The sequence below is a fragment of the Pundamilia nyererei genome, unplaced genomic scaffold, assembly GCF_000239375.1.
Source record: "Pundamilia nyererei isolate P.nyererei 1_Seehausen unplaced genomic scaffold, PunNye1.0 scaffold00032, whole genome shotgun sequence".
Lineage (NCBI taxonomy): Eukaryota > Metazoa > Chordata > Actinopteri > Cichliformes > Cichlidae > Pundamilia > Pundamilia nyererei.
The window spans coordinates 2,278,846-2,296,451 of record NW_005187433.1 but is presented as its reverse complement, the minus strand read 5'-3'; the positions used below and the strand labels follow the sequence as shown (position 1 = coordinate 2,296,451).

At 42.2% G+C, this 17,606-nt stretch overlaps 3 protein-coding genes across 3 annotated transcripts in view; 1 reads left to right on the top strand and 2 right to left on the bottom strand.

Moving 5' to 3' along the window:
- Nucleotides 1–751: 751 nt before the first annotated feature.
- On the bottom strand, nt 752–10,255 carry LOC102212127 (sorting nexin-18-like). Its single transcript, XM_005729246.1, has 4 exons — nt 9,017–10,255; nt 8,398–8,691; nt 7,743–8,125; nt 752–2,425 (listed from the first exon to the last, which is right to left on the bottom strand). The coding sequence occupies exons 1-4, from the start codon at nt 9,736–9,738 to the stop codon at nt 2,199–2,201; spliced, it is 1,626 nt and encodes a 541-aa protein (XP_005729303.1). The 5' UTR covers nt 9,739–10,255; the 3' UTR covers nt 752–2,198.
- Nucleotides 10,256–12,201: 1,946 nt separating this feature from the next.
- On the top strand, nt 12,202–14,579 carry kiaa1958 (KIAA1958 ortholog). Its single transcript, XM_005729334.1, has 5 exons — nt 12,202–12,501; nt 12,985–13,465; nt 13,550–13,729; nt 13,845–14,036; nt 14,120–14,579. Exons 1-5 carry the CDS (start codon nt 12,202–12,204, stop codon nt 14,425–14,427), a joined length of 1,461 nt encoding a protein of 486 aa, XP_005729391.1. The 3' UTR covers nt 14,428–14,579.
- A 117-nt stretch (nt 14,580–14,696) lies between these two features.
- Nucleotides 14,697–17,606, bottom strand: part of LOC102211848 (SOSS complex subunit C) — a 5,403-nt gene continuing 2,493 nt past the window's right edge. Inside the window, exons 2-4 of the mRNA XM_005729245.1 lie at nt 17,061–17,157; nt 15,976–16,063; nt 14,697–15,193 (exon numbers count right to left, since the gene is read on the bottom strand). Coding sequence (XP_005729302.1) covers nt 15,095–15,193; nt 15,976–16,063; nt 17,061–17,157 — 284 coding nt within the window. The 3' untranslated portion in view covers nt 14,697–15,094. The remainder of the gene's footprint in view (nt 15,194–15,975; nt 16,064–17,060; nt 17,158–17,606) is intronic.

The following is a 17,606-nucleotide window of genomic DNA, read 5'->3' as shown; positions in this document are numbered from 1 at the left end:
CTCTGGTGCAAATTACTGACCTCTGTCATCATTTTAGGTGGAGGAACTTGCACAATCGGTGGCTGACTAAATACTTTTTTGCCCCACTGTACGTCAACCCTTGCATAACCCTTTATAGGTTATGCAAGGGTTTATAGGTTCTGTCAGAGGTTTCTTCCTGTTGAAAGGGAGTTTTCCCTTGCCAGGGTCGCCAGGTGCTCGCTCATAGGGGGTCATTTGGTTGTTTGGGTTTTCTCTGTATTACTGTAGGGTCCTAACTTTACAATATAAAGTGCCTTGAGGTGACTGGTGTTGTGATTTGGGACTATATAATTGAAACTGAACTGAAAGTTTAACACAAGAATAATAACACTGACTAAGCACATCTACAATGACAACTCTGGATGTTTCATAGGCTTTTCTCTGATTTTCAACCGTCATTTTTTTTCAGCGGGTACAGCTGATTATGGATATATTTTTTTGAAAGTGTGGCGTGTTATTACAGCACTTGAATTCAGTGAGATTATTCTTTCACAAATGACTGCAAAGGCATGCTGAATGGCTAGGTAACTGATTCTATACACCCTTGGCACTAAAAAGATGAAAGATTAAGAAGTGTGGCACAATACCTTTTGTCCGAATAGTGTGTGATCATCACAAATATATTAATATTCATCAAAACAAACACCCTAAAATATGCAGAAAATGGGCCTATATTGTGCAAAAATGCCAATGATCAACAATACAGAGTCATAACTGAAATAAATTCTGCTTTTATTTATTTTTTTATTTTCTCCCATCATGTTATATTGAAAGAATATCACTTTCACTTTTGCTAGCGATCCAAGTGAACAGCTAAAAAACAACCAGAATGGTGGTTTGTCCCATTATAAACTTTGTAAAGTGAAATCACAGGAAAGGAATGAAGTCACACCTGATACCACAACTCAGACTTACAGTGGCTGATACTTTAAACCCCTGTAACCAACTCCGCTGAACTGTATCTCTGAGTTTTCTGCATTTTTAAGGAAAATATAAGTAATATTAAACAAATCCTAACTGTCTCTCAGAGAGCTCAGCCTGCAACTCAATGCTGATTAAATCCAAGGAGCTTCTGGGTGAATCGGGCTCATTATATCAGTACACGTGAGGCATTGTGATCATATTTTGGTGGCGTGTTAGAAGGGAGTTGAAAAGCTGTTATGTCTAGTATTTGAACAATGCCAACCCCAAATAGCATTAAAAGAATTGGTCTGTTAATGATGCATGTCTGAGATGTACAAGTTGATCAGTTTCACAAGGACTGCCATGTTTCTCAAACAAAAAGCTTTCACTCTAAAGCATGTAAAATATGCTATAATCACAATCACTGCCTGCATGCGCTCGGTTTACTGTTTCCATGCCAGAAATAGCTGGCATTCGAAAGAGCTTTTAACCTTACCCTGAATTGGGTGAGAGACAGATGTAGCATTAGGTTTTCATAAAACATCTGGAAGTTAAGATTACTGCGGTACCGCTTCACCGTTAAAACATTTAAGAGAAAATGTTCAACCACAAAAAGTTTCAAATGCAAACAAGGTGAGGGTGATGTGAAAGAAGTCAGACATCACAGGTAGCTCAGATTTCAAGCTGTGATGGAAATCCAGACTTGAAACCGATTCTGGAAAGTAGACAGTGCCCTCTTCCCTTTCATACGCTGTCTTGTTAAAACAATACTGAGCAGGTCATTCAAGTTAAAACAAATCAGTACATTTATATCTTTCAGGCGCTAAAACATCCAGTTCAAGCGATTTAGTTAGTTTTCCAGTCTTTGTTTGGGCTGTTGTTGATTGTTCTTTCCCGACCGAGTGCTCCCATGAAGAGGCAGTGGAGACGGTCACGTGACCCTGAAACTGTGACTCAAACGCAGCTCCAGTCATACTGAGAGCAGCTGTTTTAAATATCTGCTGCAATCCTGCTGAGTTGCAACATGTGTCTGGAGCGTCAGCAAAATCCTTGTTAATGGTACATTCATCAGAGCTTCAGATAATACAAGAAGTTGTCAAATGGCCTGTATTTTTCTTCCAATGATCCTACTAGACAGCGAGGGATCATCACAAAAAAGATTTTTCTTTTAAAGGACAATAAGATGCTCTCGATTATGAGAGGATGACACCACCACCACAACCCATTTCTTTGAAGCCTTTGTAGTCTGTTCTCTTCCTTGTCTCACTCTTGTGCTACTGGTCATCGTCATATATCTGCAGTGCGTCCTCAAGCTTGGCCGTGATCTTCTGGAAGAAGCTGATCTGCTGGCGTAGGTGGTACTGCATCTGTGAGCGGAAGTCCCGTACACGTGTGCGGTGGAAGTGCTGGATTTCTGCCAGCGTGGCGAAAGAAATGATGTTGCAGCGGTCGTGGAGCTCACCTTCCTTCTTTGGGCAGTCTTTCACCTTGGTCAGCGCACCTGGGAAAATATATCGGAGAGTTCAAAAGTTAAAAAAAAAAACTTTCGGATTTTTCACAATAAAAAAAAAAAACTTATTCAAAAATATTCTGTGATCATGACAACACTGGAAATAAAACCCTGACACATTTATTTCTGAAATAATATTCTACAGTTATCCATTCGCTTCTGCTTATCCTTTACAGGGTCGTGGGAGCCTATCCCAGCTATCATAGGGCGAGAGGCAAGGTACACCCTGGACAGGTCGCCAGTGTGTCGCCAGGCTAACGCACAGAGACAAACAACCATTCACACTCACACCTGTGGGTAATCCTCACTAACTGCATGTCTTTGGACTGTGGGAGAAACCCACGCAAACACAGGGAGAACATGCAAACTCCACACCGGCCTGATGGTGGAATTGAACTCAGAACCTTCTTGCTGTGCGGCAACAGTGATAACTACCATGCCACTCTGCTTTGATATTCATCTATCTTAAAATACATTACCTCAAAAACAGGTTTCCTTTCTTTACACAGATAAACAAGAACACTTCAGCGACAGATAGCTGATAAGATAACAATCTAAGTTTGCACACTTGAAGTTACAGTCACTAAAGGTTGTGGCAACACATACACAGATATTTTTGGGTTTTTAGCTTTTAGCTTTTAGCCTACGTGTAAACTGTTATCTCCATTTATCAGATCACTAAAAATGGAGCCTCCAGAGACACATTAAGGGCATACCATTGATGTGGTATGCCCTTAAAGGCAAGCCACATTAATGGTATGATGTCCTTTTTGACATCATAATGTGCAATGTTTTTTTCATGAGACAATTTCCTGTAATGGTAGGTGCAGGCAAAATACTGTTGCAATACATTTGTTATTCTTAATATCTGCAATTTTGTTCCTCTGTCTAGAAAGACAGGCGTGAGAATGAAGTACTACATCCAACACGAACTCTCGTGGCCCAGAGTCTGACGCCAACATCGTCGCCAGTTTTAAACAGGCCTCTCTGTCTGTCTAACAATCAGATGACCCCGTGCTGATCAAGCGCTTTGGTGACAAAGGGAAGGAAAAGCTCCCTTTTAACAGGAAAAACCTCAACTCAGGCAGAACCAGGTTCAGTGAGAGTAACCGGTCTGTCGTGAGCACTTTTGGGGGGGGATTTAAAAACATAAAAAAAAATAAATAAATACTAAGAAACACACTGGGTCAAGGGGAACAGACACTCTGACAAAGGACAAGTGGAGACAGCAACTATACATAAACAGAAGGGTGATTAGAGGAAGTGCAGACAGCTGGGGAGAAGAAGACATCTGAACTAAATTGCAGAGCCAAGACAAGGGAAGTAAAAGCAAAGCACAAGGAAAATAACTAACTTTCAAAATAAAGCAGGAAGTGAGATATCTAAACGTGGAAAATACGAATGAACGTACGGGAGACTTGACACAAAAAGATGGAGCACTGAGGGAAAAAAATTACTCTAAAGCAACTAAGAACTAATAAAATGGGTAAATACACTAAGGGAGAGAATACATTAAACAGTTTAAACAATAACCAAATGCAAAGTTTAAATGTACAAAATTTAAAAGTAAAAACTCACAAACATTGGATGAGACAATCTGAGACCATGGCATTGTCATGTAAATCACCACATGGGCTCAGGACACTTCAAGAAATGATCTTGAAACTAGACAGGTTAAAACTTTATTCGAGTATAATCCAAAAACGCTGCCATCTTCTCTGGACGCTTCTTATTAATGTTCATTTAAAAAGCCTGCATCTCTGATGGTATGGAGGATGCATTAGCGTGTGTGGAACTGGCAGCATGCACATCTGGAAAAGCAGCATTAATGCTGAAAGGTATAAACAGCTTTAGAGCAACATGTGCTCCTATCCACACAATGCAGTCTTTTTCAAGGTAGGCCTTGCATATATCAGCAAGCCAATGCTAAACTACACACTGTCCATGCATTACAGCAATATTGCTTTGCATTAGAAGAGCACTCAACTGGCCTTCCTGCAGTCCAGACCTTTCACAAACTGAAAACACTTGGCACATTGTGAAATGAAAAATACAACAAGGACATTTTTTAAAGCAGCCACTGGATAACTCAAAGACTTTATTATGAATGGAAAGAACAGGAGGACTCCTGCACAGTGCTTTCTTTTTCCTCCTTTTTTTGCCTAGCAACTTTTTGCCCCCTAGGCTTCTGATTGGACAAAATTTATATGGTTATGGTTATACCGCCACTTGATTTTATTTTTCAACATAAAATCCCCATTATAAAAAATACACTTTTACACCCCCATTGACCAATTTTCAGGACTTGATGATAACAACAGAACCATTCATCTTCACAGCTTGCTATATGGTTGTGCTCTCTTTAGCTTGTGAGGGTTGACTCGAGTTTTTTGTGCTCAGATTAAAAAAAAAAAGACACTCGTAGGAGTTCAGTTTTCCCCCTGAGACAACACTTAGTTGGTTTTTTTGCCAAAATTAGAAAATTGAGACTTCAAAATAATTGTCCGCAAAGCAGTTGATGACATCAGGGTGGCTACACGGGAAAGAGGAAGTCAAACTCAATAGTCAAATCAAGGAAGTCTGGAATATTTTTAGAACTTCTACACAAATAATTAAAACACAATTCTACAAAAGGAACTTGTGCAATACAAAATTCACGAGGTCGTAACTGGATCACATAAAATCAGGACATGTTGAGAAACCTGCAGAAATGTGCTGATTGTTGCAAACCTTTGCCAGGTTTCTTTGAAGACACCCATCACCCTCTTATGACTCACAGTGTTTAGAGTGACTCAAGCTTTGGGGGGGAGGCTGTACAGTCCAGACAGACATGACCAACAAAGAGGGATCTCAGAGTTAAGGACTAACTCACATGAATGTGGAGGAAATTGCGAGGAAGCTGATCTTGAACGTGCTGACCTAGTTTCTCCTTCTCTCTATCTCACGAAGATCAGAAGCACAAGTTTGCCACCACAGTGAGGAAAAAAAAAAACTCGGACTTTGCTCTCCTCCCTGCCAAGGGGATTACTGAGCTATAATTTGAACTCTTGTACTGTTATGCTGGTAGGAAATCTTGTAAAGCTCTGTAACTCTCCGTACCCCCTCATACATTCACCTCCCCTCTTCTTCTTCTTCCTATTTTTCTTTAACCAACAGGAGGAAAGAGGAAAAGGGGGGAACAAAAAAAGAGGAGGAGGGGAATGTAATCCTGAGACCGCTCCATTTTGGATTCCTGTAGTCCCGGGGCAACAGAGTACAAGAGGCCCAGGAATTCCCACTCATTCAAATCAGATGTAGCCTTTAGACTTAAAAGACTGAGCTGGCATAGATGACTGTCACCGTAAGTGACATATGTAGTTCAACAAAGCAGTCAAACATGAGGTGTTACAGCTGCCATTTTATATGTTTTCTAATTTAGCCATCACTGGAGAAAGTGTATATGAGACAATATGAGACTGATAGAAATTAGGGGAATGTGGAGCTGCTGCTGCTGCTGAGAAAAAAATGAAGCCCGATGCGTCTGGAAACGCAAACCCGCTAGAGTCCTGTTTTCCTTCTTGCCTATTTCTTTATCAAATCAGATGCCTCGTGAACTAAGCCAGTCATCTTATGCGAATCTAAGTTATTTCACAACCCCAGCAGCAGTGTCGACTCTGCAGTATGGTCAATGGTTGAAGGATGTTACTCACCGGATACTGACCTTTTCTAACACCAGCAGAGATGATTACAAAAGTCTGAGAGTGCTTATTGTAAAGGCTTACAAATTCTTCTGCATGCTGGGTCTATTTTATAGTTGTGTTAGTCATTTTCTTTGGATGTGTTATAATTAGGGTTATAATTTAGTTTACAGCAGGATAGAATCTAGCTGAAAACTAGAAGAGGATATACCGTGTTACTGACATCAAGGGTAGGAAAAGCATAGAGGTTTCTGTTACCACTGAAATGTTTAAACCCTTACACATCAGCTCAATTAGTGAGCACAACACTGAAGAAACTTGAGTAGACTTTCATTTTGCTTTATATTTTTGATCCAAATCAAATGATTTCATGCTTATGATCTGGCTTGTAGCTGGCTGGCTCACTTGAAGGCTTAAATGTATATAAAATGTAATAATTTTCTGAAACATCAGTGGACAAAATGAATGAGAAATTCACTACTGGAAGTGGAGGTCTTAAAAAAAGTGGGCGGTCACTGTTGAGCTCTGTAAGTCCACTTGAAGCTACCGACCATGAATAAACAGAATCAACTCTTTGTATGAAAAGGACAAAAAAATGTTGCCAGTCAGTGTTTTCAGTGATGAAACCCACGCCGGTGCCCCAGAATTATGTCACTACTTTGTGGGAGATCACCTGAAATGTTTAAATTACGTTGGCCTATCTTTCCGAGATATTAATCAATTTGGTTATAATTTAAGTAAAATGTGTTTTACTGGTTTAACTGGTTTTTATTTGGCGTCCCATTTTATACAAAATACCCCGAACCAATGATGCTCTGTGGAGAGAAACTTTGGCATGAAAAACTTAACAGGAAAAAAACAGTGAGTTAGTAAGTAAATGGGCTTTGCGAGGCATAAAACAATGTGCTTGTTATTTGTCAACAGGAAAGGAGGTGAAGCCCTGTCAGTCACACGGACTATTGCAATTCAGGCTCGTTCCACAGTTGGGAGCTGGGATTGTATCTGGAGAACAGAGTTCAGCAGACTATAGAAACAGTGTCTCTCGGTCTGGCAAACGTCTGGACTCTGTGTGCCAGGAGGAACTCCCTCCTCCCAACCTGCAGGGAACTAATAAGCCAACTCCTGCTTTGTAAGTGTGTGTGTGTGTTTTCAAAATGAGCAAATACAGGCCCTCGCACAGTACCCCGAGTGTTACAATGGACCACAGGTTTTAGTTTTCGACGCAGATTGACACTGCTCTTCACTAAATGAAAACAGATGTTTCTCTTGGTTGGGATACAGTCAGAATCTGGGTCTTTGTATGTCTGCATGATTAACAGACATGCTAGAAGCATTTAGACGCATATAATTCATTTAAATTTTTTTCTTTAAACGCCAGTTAAAAGCTTCCCTACATACTTGGTGCCGAGTCTGTTTTCTTTCCTCTAAGTTTGTTTGTTTTTTGATTTTTCATAATTGGTTTGTTACTAATTAGAATTTATTTTCCCAAGAAAGTATTTTAACATGTTTAGGCAGTATTAAAACGTTAGCCCTGCATAAAAATGTGCTCAACGTCTTTCCTTTGCATTTGTGCTCTAAGACTGCAGAGCTGGATTTTTTTTACCAACATGAAGACAAAGACACTCTCCCACCTTTCTGCACATGGATGATGTCAGGGAAGTTGGCCAGGTGTCCTTTGTAGATGTCCAGCAGGTCGGAAATGAGGTCCAGGTCCTGCCGCGGCTGATCAGCAAAATACTCTCCTATTGCCTCGTAAGACTCCCCCGTGTAGGAAATGGCCTTGTTCAAGCCCACTGAGAAGACCTGCTGGTCCAGCTCGAAAGCCTGGGCCAGGAGTTTGAAGGACTGTCCGACCTTCTGGTACTCCTTTTTGAACCCCGATATTTGTTTGCGGCCGAACTCGTTGATGCTGGTGTTCACAACTATGATGTTCTCGTCCATCTTCTTGGTGAATGTTTTGAAGCCTTCAATCTTGCTCTCGACTTCCTGCAGGTCCAGAGGTACAGATGGGGGGCTGATGGAAAAAAGAAAGGGGAAGATTGTCATTTTAAATCTTTTTCTACTGCTTATCTTTTGCTCACTATCTGGCACACCCTATTTTTAAAGGCCTTCAACTCCAAGTTGTTAAAACAGAGCAAAGAACGTAGTTTATAATATTAGTTCCCTATACAAGGTCAAATATCTTTCAGCTAAACTTAACACTATTAAAAAGAACCTGACAAAAAACTTTGTCATTTCCCAAAATGCTATGTGCATCTTAATAAAGACCAATTCTCAGACTCCTACCTGATTGTGAGGAAGAAATTGGCCCCGACCAGCTCGTCCCTCTCTGCCTTCCTCTTTCCCTGCTTCCATGCCTTCTCATCCGCCCCACAAGTCAGGAAATGCTGGAAAACGTCACAGTGCGCCAGCACAGGATGGCTTGTCATGTGGTTCATCCACCAGATCAGACCCTTCCTCCTCTTGGAGAGGAAGTCCTCCTCGAAGCGGCCCGTGGCCTGCTTCTCTGGCAGGTGGGGCACTGAGATGACAGGGAAGCGCTCCACGAGCCGACCGTAGAGCCAGTCAAAGTGTTTATACCTGCAGGAAGGAGTGGAGAGAAGAGAAATTGGGACTGGTTGAATAAGCGAGGTAAGGTAAATGCCAGGAGCATGTAGTGAGACAGAGTGAAAAAGATAAATGGAGGCGAAGTGCAGGAATCTTTTCCCAACATGCCCTGAGGGAATTCGAGTGTAGTTCAACTGACAGACACAGGGACATGGAAACAATGTGAAAGCTGTTGAGGGAACCTCAGAGAGGAAACAAGAGAAGGCTCCAGATGGCAAAAATCCACAGCTCTGTTTTTAACATTTCGTAAACCGCAGTAAAAATCTGAAAAGTGGAGAAATAAGAAGGCGATACATACCTGCGGTTGACTTGGACATTGGTGTGCGTTGGAGTAAGGCCATATGACATGTAGCTCTTCATCCCTTTGAACTTTGTTTGCTTGGTGGGGTCGTCAATGGTGCACGTGAACGGATACGGGTCCTCCTGCCACTCGGGTCCATGCTTCCCCATCACCACACAGATCCTGTCTCCATCTTTCACAAAAGCTGACGCCTCCCCTAGCAGGAAGGCCTCCCCTCCGGACTTGACGAAGGTGGAGAACCTGTTCAGGTTCCTCCCCACTGTGGCTGAACTCTTGGCCTGCTGCTGCTGGGAGCTCCCACGGCCCGGCAGGGAGGTGGCAACTGGGTGCAAAGGAGGGCTGCTGCTGAGACCCTGAGGGACATTGGCCACAGGAGAGCTGTCGTCCCACTCGTCATCCCAGTCATCATCGCTGCCCTGGCTAGTGTGGAAGCTGCTGCTATCAGCCCCAAATCCTCTGTGAGGCTGGGAGGATGTGTAGGAGGTCTGGACTTTGGTTTGGGTCAAGGAGAAGCCATTGTTGTTGGAGGTGATGTGGTCTCTGATGATCTCAACATAAGAGGCAGGGAAGAGGCCAGCCTCCCCCCTGCTGTTCTCCCCCTCCAGCCAACCCTCCAGCTCCTCCTCGCTAAACAGAGTCACCACCTCATTCTCTGCTATGGAGATCTCTCCTGGATTTTCAGAGTGGAAATCGTACAACACTTTGGCCTTCAGCGCCATAATTTCAATACTGCTGCAATATATTTTTATATATTTATATCTCTATGTAGATATATATTTCTGGTTCTGATTCTCAAAGCTTCCTCGAAAATGTTATGTCTTCCAGCACGATTAAACCTTTAGGATCTGTGCAGCTTTAATCAGATTTAGGAAGTTTTATGGTAAAAACAAAAAACAAACCATTCCACCTTTGACCAAATTAAACACGCTTGTATCTGTGATCCACGCGCAAAAGAATAAGACGGACACGCAAAAGTAGTCCTGTATCCGACACCCACCTCCTCTCTCTCCTTTCCGCGGGTTCAAATATCATTAGTTTCCATGCACAACTTAATCCAAGTCCGAAAACGCATTCAAAACCTGTCCTTTTTTTCTCCCTTACGGAAAGACACCGGCTATTCAAGTTTAAAGCCAACAAACTTGCGACGGCAGGATAGCCGTCTTTCCCTAAGATAAAAGCCGGGGGGAAAGTCCTCTTTTTTCCCCTCCTCTCTCCAAGATGCTTGTAAGTTAAAGGCACCAGCACTAACACGTAGTTACACAGGCTGACTAACGGAGGGTGGAGCCAGGAACACGTTCAGTCAAGTCTCTGAAGTCGGACCAATAACTTTTAAAAACCAAAAACCTTCCAGCTTTTATACACTCATTTATCCAGACACGGAACAATCCACATCAAGCGGGGTATGTTAGATTAACTGCCCCAGTTAACCTGCTTTATGGGCTATGACGTCATTGCACGTAATCTTTGAACTGGTCTCGGGCTAACAAGTCTTATGTTAATTAGAGAAATTCGCTAGTCACTCTTCAGGATGCTAAAAATACACACTTTAAACGTTAAAAGTTAATTTGGGCTTTGATAAAAAGTTAAAAATAAAATACTGTTTGTGTTTTAAAGTAAAGTCTGCATCAAGTTCTTGGATGTTTCAGCTTCACCGGGCAGGAACGATGTGTTCGCATCAATTTGACAGGTTCTGTTCGCTTGATTTGTAATCTGAGAAGATTTTTTTTGTGACAGCACAACTTGTTTGGCTGCTTATGCTGCTGTGATACTGCTTTTTAGTTGGGTGTCAGGGAGAAAATAAGTATATATAAATACGTAAAAACATGTTTTAACCCGGCAAAAGAAATATTAAATGTTTTTTTAACACGTCTTACAATCTGTATGGATGAATGGGATATTTTATTTCTCATCCTCTTATAATTTAAATTGTATCAAAACAAAAATAAAATAAAAATAATATGCATGTGCAGGATATATTAATACCCCCTCTGCCCACTAGAGGTCGCTGTTTCATCACCCACTGAGAGCAGAGCACAGTTCATCCTCCCGTCCACTTGCTGGCAGTAAACCAACCCTTTCATTCAACTGTGGCGATATTAAACCTACCGGACAAAGAAGATAATAATTAAACAAAAGCTGGACATTTATTATTATTATTTTTAATCAAGCGTGTTTCGCGTCAGCACATAAGACCCGAGAGTTGCTTTGGCTTACTGCAGGCAGCTGCGGAATAAATTATGTGAAACCTGCATGGACCTGGTTTAATTTAGATTTCTTTTTTAAAGGTAATTATGAGGCATGTGTATGTGCTGTAGGTGCTTTGTTTTCCTGTGTCTGTTAAATTAGGATTTGCCTGTGGACAGATTTGATCGAGAGGAAGATAAATTGATGATTTATGCCAGTTTAAATAAAATATAACTTGTTTTTAACAGGAAACTGAAGGACACTCTGTCTTTACAGTTCATTTGCTCTAGCTACAATTAGGCGTCTTGTAACCGACAAGATTTATTTTTATGAATTGGAAAATTTTGCCTTCATAAATATGTGACTGTAATCTTTACCATGGTAAACTGAATCAGGGGATTCAGTATTGCAGCAGCTGCATGCTACGAGGTGTAGTATCCAGCTGTTGCACGATAGGACTTGCAAAGCAACAAGTCTTCTTTGAGGATCATTTAAAGAGGAGAAAAGGGGAAAACACTTACAGATTAGATGTGGTCATTTGTGGTAAACATGCATTAAAAATCAGCACGTCTTTTTTGTCTGCTAAAGTGAAAACAGTAAAAAAAAAAAAATTAAATCGCCAGTTTATATACAAGAACATGAAACATTTTGCATAATGTAAACCCTGAAATTGAAGAAAGTCAAAAACACAAAAAACTGAAAAATAAATGAGCCTCTAATATGAGAAGCTGTTCTTAGGACTCAGTTTAGGTCACACATGGCTGAAAATTAAGATGGATCAAATCAAGACTTGCACCGCCTGTAAATGTGAATTTCCTTGAGTAATTATTAAAAAAAACTTGTGGCATCAGCAGCAAAGGAAAGAAAGATAACAGCAAAGGCAGCTGATGAAAGCAGTTGTTATCTATGATGCCAGTGATATTAGCAACAGATACAAATAAATAACATTAAAGTGTTTCTAACACCGTCTTCTCGCTCTCTGTTTCAGACATCCTATGATGTCCAGCCTGGTTCAAACCACCTCGGACAGTTTGTGTAAACTCGTCCGCTGGGCTCACAGCCACGGCACCATCTGTAACCTCCTCCCCAGCTTGCAGCACATCACCCGTGGCTCCTACAGCAATGTGCTGACAGCTGAATCTGGTCCGCACGGTGGCAGCGTCCCCATTGCTGTGTGGGGCTGTGGGGCTGGACACGCCTACCACTGGCCCCTTGGTGAAAATGCAAACACTTGTGGCGGCTCAGCCAGTACCAGACAGGGCCAGGAGAGGTTTGCTGGAGGTCGTCCAACCACTAAGGTGAGGTAAAGATGTGAGGTGCTGGTATTGTCTGAAATGACACGGGGATGTGCAAATGTGCAAAGAATTGGGTTACTGACAAATTCACATGAGCTTAGGGCCAGTGTATAATCAGCATGTGGGTTCATGAGCCTTTAATACTTTGTCTGTCAACATATGATTAAACCCAGACAAGACTGGAAAATCCCTGCAGCCTTACTTTTATGTTGGATTTTTGGTGATATAATGCACTCTTAAATCACTTTTACAGTGGCTTTGTTTTTGGAACGTGGAAGCTATGTGGTTACAAGCCATCTTTAAGTTACAGTCCATGGATTTCATGCAAGTTATGCATAATTTTAAGGCGTAATTTGATGTAAACTGGTGACTTACATGAAAATGAATTGTACAGTTGTCATGAACTGTACAGTAAAGCTATAGAGACAATTATGTACTGGATTATAAGGTTGGACAGTTGGACATCACCTCTTTCTAAATGTTCAGATTGCAGTGAGAACATCATGTGACCTCTCCTATAGTGAAGCGGCATCAGAGGGCGAGGAGTTCAGCGGTCGGCTTTTTGACATTGCTGCATGTGATTCATCAGCCACAGATGAGGATGGCGACTATGAGCCCCGGCCATCTAGGAAAAGAGGCGGGGCCCAGGGAGGAGCCATCGTTGCAAAGAAGGTCAAACAGGAATCCGCCCCAGCAAAAGACGATGACACTGGGCTCGCAGAGACAGACCTAGTCTGTGTTTTACAAACTCATCAGGCACCAAACACATACTCTCAAATCACACAAACACTGTGGCCAAAAAAGGCTCTTTCATCTTGCTGTCAGCCCCAGCATGGACAACATGTGGGGTGTGAGGGATCGATGGATCCAGAGACGGAGGTACTAGGAGGAGGCAGCTGCACAGCAGGGACCACAGAGCAGGCTGAGCGATGCAGCTCTGCCACAGAGACCACTACGAAGAACACAGGTACCAGCTCGCATGTTTTCATGCCATCAGGGGAACAAAACATAACGTTGTTTTTGTTTGTAATTTTTTTGTGTGTCTGTAAAGCTGAAGAAGACGAGAGTGAGCTGGAGAAGCTGCGAGCATTACTCTTAGCAGAACGCAGCCGAAACCAACAAATGACAGACATGATCTCCAATTTGAAGCAGGACAAAGAACTGCTGCAACATGAACTCACGAAGAAAGCTGAACTCATATGTGAGTTTCTGCAGGATAAACTGCGCCCCGGTAAGCTCACGAATCTGTGCCGTTTGTAACCTTACACAAAAATCACGTTCACTGAACTAGAGTTAGTTGGTTTCTCAAAATCTTCAGTCCTCAGCCTTCTCTTTCTTTCTTCTAGAGAAGAGGTGGCCTCGTTGTTCCACTCAGGTGGAACCTGGAAGCTCACACATGGCGTCCTCTGATGATGCAGCTGGGTTTGATTTGCCAACGCTGTTTGACTCATTTGAGGAAGTGGAGCTTCATCCTCTAGAGCGCCATCGGACCCCGAAGAGCAAGAGGAGCCGGGATGGAGAAAACACTCGAGTCAGGAGTAAGGACACATAGACACACTCTGATAAATGTGTCACAGAGTACTCGCTGTGCTAAACATTGTTTTTTTGTTTTTATTGGTAGTGAAAAACGTGGTGGGTGTGATAGCACGCTACATGGCTGCCCTCCAGGAGTTTCGCCGCAGCGTCTCCATGAAGGTGGCGTTTGACCGCATCGGTGTGGACCGCAACACAATCTCTCGCACGGCGGCCATAGCGGAGCTCAGCCTGGCTGCTCCAGAGGTTTTTCACGCACTGGTGCCATGGGATGAGAAGGAGGAGACGCTGGCACACTACGCCCACCGCTGCCGGCAGGCGATGGACGACACCATTAAGGCAAAGATCAAAACAATGAAGGCAAAAGGAGAACTGTTGCCCATTGTGTCAAAGTGACAGCTTCATGTATGGTGCTCGCTCTGCCTGAGGCACAGGCCTACAAAACCTCTGCATACTTTATGTATAGACTTTAACATAATTGACTTCAAATCATATGTCGACTGTATTCCAACCATCATGGGTGCTTCCTGTCTAGTGGATTTTTTTCTTGTGCGATTATGAAACAGAAGCGTGAAACTGACACTTGTTGACTTTCACGGCAGATTCAGCTGCTCAGAATTCATCAGGTTCTAAAAAATGTGTTTCTTATGGCTGTTTTACAATAAACCACAAAAAAAAGTTTTTTTTTTCCTCCATTTATTAAATTGATATCTTTCACCCTCAAAGAACATCAGTGGGTGTGTTAGAGTCCAGAAGCACTCCTGTTATCATCTTTAATGTATGCAACATTTTTATTATCCACAGCAGAACGAAAACAGTCGAAATATAACCTTTACTGCAATGTTTCACGGCCATGTAGAACAGTCTTCTGATCCCTTGTGCAGGTTTTCTAAAATCAGCAACCAGCTTTCCTAGTCATGAAAATATAAGAGAGGTCATTTAACACTCCCCTGAGATCATTTACGACATCACAAACAGCTGTCCAAGATGAGAGACGTGGTGTGCGCCCAGCTTGTTCCAAAGCTGCGCCTCTCACACCAGAAGGTAGATCGTACGTAAAACGTCAAGACTCTGGCTCCAGGCGTGGAAGAACTGGGAGGATGAGGTTTCCAAATGAGGAGTCCTGAGTGATGAAGAAGCCTGAAGAATGTGCATGTGCATGCTGCAAGAAAAGAAATAAAGGTGTTAACTACAGGCTTGACAGCAGAGGGCCACCCAAACACGCAATCACACCACCAGCATGACATGAGGAATCTGTGTTTTCATTTATTCTGTTTTATCAGTTAACTTGTTGAGGTTGAATTTATATTGACAGCCTGATAACAAATCATAGTTATTTCCCACTGGTAATGATATAGAAGGAGGATTAAATGCAGCTCATTTTTAAATCTAACCTCTAATCTACATTAGCACATACGCACTGCTAAGTGATACCCAGCTGGTATTTTCTTGTAACTGTAATTTACAAGAAATGCTGCCCTCAGATCTATCAGGCAGCTTTGAGACAGCATGCCTGAACTAATGATTAATTCACCAGCACTTAGTAAAAATATTTGGGATTTCAGATCACAGATGTGGTATCTGGCATTTGTTTATCCAGCAGATTGGCTCTGACACGCTCAGCACCAGCTGTAATCACTGTAACTGTAATCACAGCTGAGGACACAGTGATGTGGAGTCAAGCAGTAAACTTGTAAAATAAATGACTGGAACATTAAGGATCAATGACCTCACTGCCCCCCCCCACACACACCTACACCTAAAAAAATAAAAAATAAATCCAGTATTAGTTGGGCTCCTATCAAAAGGCTCTTCTAATGTATGCTGTGTAGGATTGCTTGTAATCACTGTAAGATTCATAATGAGGAGGAGTAATCACAGGGCTGGTTTATTTAATTATTATTGAATGTAGTTGCACTTCTAGTAGCGTTTCTGGTGTCTTACCTGCAAGGCTGCTTTCTGCTGCGCAGCGATGTGCTGCTGTTCTGCGTTGTCCCTGAAGTCCTTAACACTGGGCCGGGCCAGCGAGATGCTACAGTGTTGAAGGGGAAAAGATGGCATGGAAGCATGTGAAAATTACCAAAGTCTTTTTTGTTCTGCCTGAACTCGGCCCTTTAAGCCTGACTAATGACAGGTTATATGTTGGTGTTCTAACATCATCATAATTATTGTTCCAGGACCATCGCTGCAAATGTCCAGTCACATTGTTGTGAAGTCATAACATTAGAGAAGAAAAAGGCAACTGGCGCCTTGTCGTAATAATGAGGGCATTAAAGTTCAGGCTTCAGGATTTGAAGCAGCACAGAGCTTTACACACTCAGAGCATCTCTTAATATGTTATAACTGAAACAACAGGGGAAAAGCTGTGTCCCAAAAAAAAAAATCGACTTTCCCACTGGACTGTTTACAATAAAATAAGCATATGGAGTGGTGAGCACACCTGTTCCCTCAGATGTTATTTGCCACATTTGTCAGGAGTCTCTCTACATCTCGGATGGCAATGAAACGTGTTTCACAAGGGGAAATCTGTACAACAGTGTCCAGCTGTTGTTCCTTATTGCACTGCCGGTACAAGCCAGCCATCTTGTTTAATGCTACTGGCAGGGAGGTGGGAGTTAAACTGAAAGAGGTAAATATGGTTCTGTGAATTCCCGGGAAACTGCCAGTCATGCTGGTCACTCGGAACATCTCGGCTCAAGAAGCTTCCTAGAGACTGGATGTAGGCTATAACATGGTATCTCAACCTGCATGCAGTGCAAGGAGACATATCCAACTTGATGTCTGGGAATTCACAGAACCAAAGTTACCTTCATAACTTGCGTGTGTCCTGTCCTTGGATGACTTCTTTCATGTTTTTGCATCACCGTTGTAGTTGATGGTCCATATGCAACAGTAATTATGATGTTGTAGGACCAATGCCAACACGAGGACATCAGATCATGACACATACTAATGTCCCAGGTAAGCTTTACACACAGACTTAATACCCCCCCCCTTCTGTTACTTGGATTATGCTATACTACGCCTACCTGGCTCCAGGAGTATTCATGGACTGACTCTGCATCAGTCGCCTCCTTTCCTTTTCCAGCTCTGCCAATATAGCCACCCGGGTCTTGTTTGGGAAGGCTGTATTACAAAAAAAAACAAAAAAAAGAGAGTAAGGGACAGCTAATAATAGCCACGTTTTTGGGTAATTACAATTGAATGTTGAATAAACATCCAAAAAGATTAAGCTAAACAGTGTTTAAGATTATTTAGGATCTTTTTTTTTTTTTTTTTGACTGTCCCGTTTGGTTTTTTTGTCATCAGAATTGTTGTCTAAAGGCAAAGAAAGACACCCAATGGATTTACTTTACCAAATGGACCATCCCAGCCTTGCCGTATTAGTCTATTTGATTCACCTTTGCTTTTATTGTTTATTGTGTTTTCATTTGCTGAACACGGGACAGACTTGACTGGAGAAAAGAAAAGGGAGAAAGAAAGAGGGAAAGAAAAAGAGCGGGTCACCTGTGAGCGTGAGCGCGCTTGTATTTAAAAGGTTCCTTCATGTAATGATCTGCTAGAGGGTGTGGGGG

Bases quoted from the DNA above. Each gene is read 5' to 3' on its own strand.
- LOC102212127 (XM_005729246.1), bottom strand. From the start codon at position 9,738: ATGGCGCTGAAGGCCAAAGTGTTGTACGATTTCCACTCTGAAAATCCA. The intron at 8,126-8,397 runs GTAGGAGTCTGA...TTTTTCCATCAG, and splicing joins AATTTCTTCCTCACAATCAG to CCCCCCATCTGTACCTCTGG. The intron at 2,426-7,742 runs GTGGGAGAGTGT...ATATTTTCCCAG, and splicing joins CATCATCCATGTGCAGAAAG to GTGCGCTGACCAAGGTGAAA.
- kiaa1958 (XM_005729334.1), top strand. From the start codon at position 12,202: ATGTCCAGCCTGGTTCAAACCACCTCGGACAGTTTGTGTAAACTCGTC. The intron at 13,730-13,844 runs GTAAGCTCACGA...TCTTTCTTCTAG, and splicing joins GCAGGATAAACTGCGCCCCG to AGAAGAGGTGGCCTCGTTGT. The intron at 14,037-14,119 runs GTAAGGACACAT...TTTTATTGGTAG, and splicing joins AGAAAACACTCGAGTCAGGA to TGAAAAACGTGGTGGGTGTG.